Consider the following 4,166-nt stretch of genomic DNA (forward strand, 5'->3'; position numbering starts at 1 on the left):
TTTTTTCTTCGATAATAACTCCCGTTAATTAAGAAATTTTTCTTCGCTGGAATTTTTCTTTTGTTATTGTTGGACGTCAACTAAATAATGAGTCACGTCGAGCCTTATTGTGTAAACTGCATTTCAGACATATATGGAAATTCATGTTCGTTCTCATAATGATGAAATATAACTACTGCGTATAACGGAATGCAATGATTTTAAAAATTCTAATTAATTTATATCAAAGAATCGCTAATTTGAATTATCTGTAGCTACCGGTGAGTAATTGCAAGGCATGGAAGTAGCTACATCCCAAAGATAAGGTTAGTGAATAATTTGTCAGCCTTTCTATTTAGTATCTGGAACAATCTATTTTCCAATGGGTTTGTTTATTTCTTCGCATTTTCAAGTTAATAGTTTGAAATATTAGCTTACCTTCAAAAAGTCCCTGAGCCATACCACTTCGGGTTTGGGGTCTCCGATGACTTCGCACAATATGACGATGTTGTCACCTTCGAAAGCTTCGGATGAAAGAGGCTTTTTCAAAAACTTTGGTTCTTTTGAATATCTAAAAATAAGCGATCATTTAAACCGAAATCATCTCTCTTAAAAACTAACGGAATGTCTTTGCCGATGGGTGGTATCTTCGAAACCTCAGCATCCGCTTCTTTAGCTGCGCTAATTTCCACAACTTCCACGGTAGCACTGCTTTCTGTACGTCCGACTTCATTAGCAGCAACACAGGTGTAAACTCCCGCATCTTTTTTGTTAACTTTGGTGACAGTGAGTTCCACTCGGCCATCGTATGATAGCGTCATTATGGATTTCCTCGACGGTCTCAATCGGACCCCATTTCTGTACCAGTTAACACCAACAGCTGGGTACGCTTGAACTTCACCAATCAAGCGAAGTTCTTGTCTTTCTTTAATTTCAACAGTTGCTGGTTCCAACTGGTTTTGGAACTGGGGCGAAATATAAGCTCGAATGCCTTTGTCTACCACTAGGTTGCAACGACAAGAAACCGAGCCGTGGTTGTTGTGGGCTACCACGCAGTAGACTCCTGAGTCATCCAAAGTCGTCTTGTTTATTTCCAAAGTTTGGAAGTTCTCTTCCGAACAGAACGAAAAACGACCTAAAAAAAAACAATAAAGTTAAGGAAAAATAAGTGGAGACTACGGACCGTGTTCTTTTATTTCATTGTCATCTTTGTACCATTTGACGGTGGGTTCTGGACATCCTGCAATTTGACAGGTCAGACGAACTGGGTATGTCATTTGTACTCTTCGGTCGCGAAGTCTCATGGTGAATTGTGGAGGCAGTTCGGAAATCTTATCAAAATCTCTAATTCCTCTGAAATTTAATTTACATTAAATGGTATTCTGTTCAGATCTGGGTGTTCTCACATTTTTAGATTTTTATCGGCGGTCAAAATCTTCGGATCACTGACTGTAAAAACTCTTGCAAAAGTAGAAACTCTGCCGGCTTTATTTGTAGCTTCGCACATGAAGCGACCTTCATCATTGTCATTAACTTTGGCAATAGTCAAAGAACATACTCCATTCTTATGATTAATTTGGTACCGCTCGTCGTCTTCAGGGAAGATTTCACTGGTGTCTCGGAACCACCGAATAATCAACGACGGGTCCGCTCTCACCTAAATTACCATGAGAATCTCTCTTTACAACTTTGCATACTCACTTCACATTCCAGTAAAATGTCGGAACCCAACAAAACCTTCAATTGTCCTGGTAGTATCTTTACAAACTCCGGTAACTCAGCTGATTTGCCAACAGTGATAGGACCACTCTGAACACTCTCTCCCCATCCATATCTGTTTCTTGGTGTTATCCTGAATTGATACTCTCCTCCAGGTTTGAGATTGAAGGCATCGAAACTGTTCAGAGGCGAAACTCCGAGTTCCACCCATCTTGCGCCTTCGCCTCCGCGTAACCAAGCATCGACTTTGTATGCTATAACAGGGGCGGCACCTCGGTGTTCTGGTTTACCCCAAGACAGAGATATCCAGTTACGTCCAGTGTCTGCTACCACGGGCTCCCCAGGGATTGGCCCAGGAACCTCTGCAGAAATTGTGTGAATTTTTATAACAGTAAAAGAATGGAGGAGAACGATCATGCTGGATTAATAATTTTAAGCGTAGCAAAATGCGAAGGTTTTTATGGTGTCAATATGGATAAAAAAAGCATAAAAGTTACTGTTTTCTGCTTGTCTATCAATTTCTGTTGGTGCATAAAGTGATAAGAAGACAAAAAAAAATGACCGCTATGTAATTTTTTTTTCTGAAAATGTGTCATTAAGAGACGAGTTCGAATTTTCCCACTTACTTACTTGGAGGCTGATCTGTCAGATTCAACTTTTAACCAGAGCAAAACGTGTGGTGTAAGAAACGACATCCCCAAGAAACTTTACAGCCGCCCTTGTATTACTACAACGTTAAATTATTCGTTATTACTCATTTTTGACAATCAATTTAGAAAATGCCAAGTTTTGATCTTTTCATTTGTGAAATAAAAGTGAAATGCGTTTAAATAAATTGGTTTGAATGTAGCAACTCTAACATTGCAATCTCGGCACGAAATAAAATTTATATTATTGTTTGGTGCTTTCTGACATTTGAAACTACAAGAGAAATCATTCTATCGGTTCAATCATGCATTGAATTTACAAGTTAAAAACAATTTTCTAAAGTTCACTTTAATTCTGTTGACACGCGGTGATTGTTTTGGCAAGTATGTTTAGCTTGTATTACGGATAATTAATATTCTATTATTGTACGTTAGCAATAAAATTGCGCCAGGTTTAGTTTAAAATTTATTGGAATTTTACAATCCGTGATTCCTATTTCAATTTTTTTTATTTGCAAAGGTACGAAATCAGCTACAAGAATTCTAAAAAAACGGGATCTGACAGGTGTGTGTTTATATTTATAAAAACAGGATAGCCATCTCATCACAAATTCTAAAAACTATTTAGACACCGTTAAAACAAATTTGTATTCGGGTGTTAAGTTCTCTGGTATATTTATAAATAAAGCCCCTCGTAAATAAAACAAAACTACCGTTTTTTGCAAACAAGAGCAGGTGCCTGTTACGTACGTGCTAATAACAGTAGCCAACTTGAGGTAATAATTTTCTCTTCTTAATTAAACGTGTTATTTAATAATAATAATAAATGTGACGATTAAAATGGGATCAGTATATTATGCGTTTTATATAAACTGGGTGGGTGTGTATTCAATGTAATCCTTACTTGGCCTAAAAACAAGACGTTTTTGTGACAAGGAATTAGCAAGTCAACAAACTGCCAATGATTAATCGACTATTTACTGGGATAATTGGACACAACAATTCAGTGACATTTTTAGAGAGAATGCAAACTTATGTAACAATTTTAACGAACGATATTTTGGAACGACATACAAAAACTCAAGCAAGCCAACTATACCTTGATACTCGACCAGATAATTGAGGAAATCCGATATCAAGCAATCTCTTCCACACCATTTTTTTCGCAAAGCAGTCAAAGCGAGTTCTTCGGATGAATCATCGCTACTCCAGTCGATAATTCGCATTTTGGCAGGTAATTCATTCGAGTATCGCAACTCCAGATACTTTAATTTAACACATGCAGTGCTTGCGCTATCTAGTTTAGGCAACAGTCCATTAGTAAACTATCTAAATTTAGCTTGTAGGCGGTTAAAATTTTGGCATTTGCGTTTATTTCGCACCAGGGAAATGGTGTGAAATGACTCACAACACTTACCAGTTAAATATGTACGGTCCTGGAAACTTGGGATGTCGGACAAGATTGATTCCTTTGTGGGGGTCACAGATCGAGCCCTGTGTCTTAATCGGACTGTGAAGAAGGCGCGGTCGGTGCCAAAACGATTTCTAGCCAAAATGCAATAAGTGCCTACGTCTTCGGCGGTTGCTCGTTTTAGGGTTAAGCGGTTGTAATCGTCCGATGTCTCTCTATATGTCCTAAAAGTGCTCGTTATGTCGCGAAGACCCTTCATCCAAATTACTAGAAGAGTTATTACAAAGAAGATTAGCCAACACTCTCAATAAGTGTGCAAAAAAGTTTGTTATCAAGTAAGCGTTGACCTTTATTTCATCGTATACTTTGATGACAAATTTCTTGCTTATTCAAGAACTGTATTTACTTAC

At 37.8% G+C, this 4,166-nt stretch overlaps 1 protein-coding gene across 3 annotated transcripts in view; it reads right to left on the reverse strand.

Moving 5' to 3' along the window:
* Positions 1-4,166, reverse strand: part of LOC148179348 (uncharacterized) — a 54,061-nt gene that overhangs the window by 14,761 nt on the left and 35,134 nt on the right. For all 3 annotated transcript variants that reach the window (XM_088050301.1, XM_088050300.1, XM_088050302.1), the window contains 6 exons: positions 3,763-4,023; positions 1,681-2,060; positions 1,386-1,636; positions 1,163-1,332; positions 601-1,114; positions 418-550 (listed from right to left, as the gene is read on the reverse strand). In XM_088050301.1, coding sequence (XP_087906427.1) covers positions 418-550; positions 601-1,114; positions 1,163-1,332; positions 1,386-1,636; positions 1,681-2,060; positions 3,763-4,023 — 1,709 coding nt within the window. The remainder of the gene's footprint in view (positions 1-417; positions 551-600; positions 1,115-1,162; positions 1,333-1,385; positions 1,637-1,680; positions 2,061-3,762; positions 4,024-4,166) is intronic.

This window comes from Gnatocerus cornutus, chromosome 2 (genome assembly GCF_029298725.1).
Source record: "Gnatocerus cornutus isolate USDA-ARS CGAHR chromosome 2, icGnaCorn1.1, whole genome shotgun sequence".
In the NCBI taxonomy this organism is placed as follows: Eukaryota; Metazoa; Arthropoda; class Insecta; order Coleoptera; family Tenebrionidae; genus Gnatocerus; species Gnatocerus cornutus.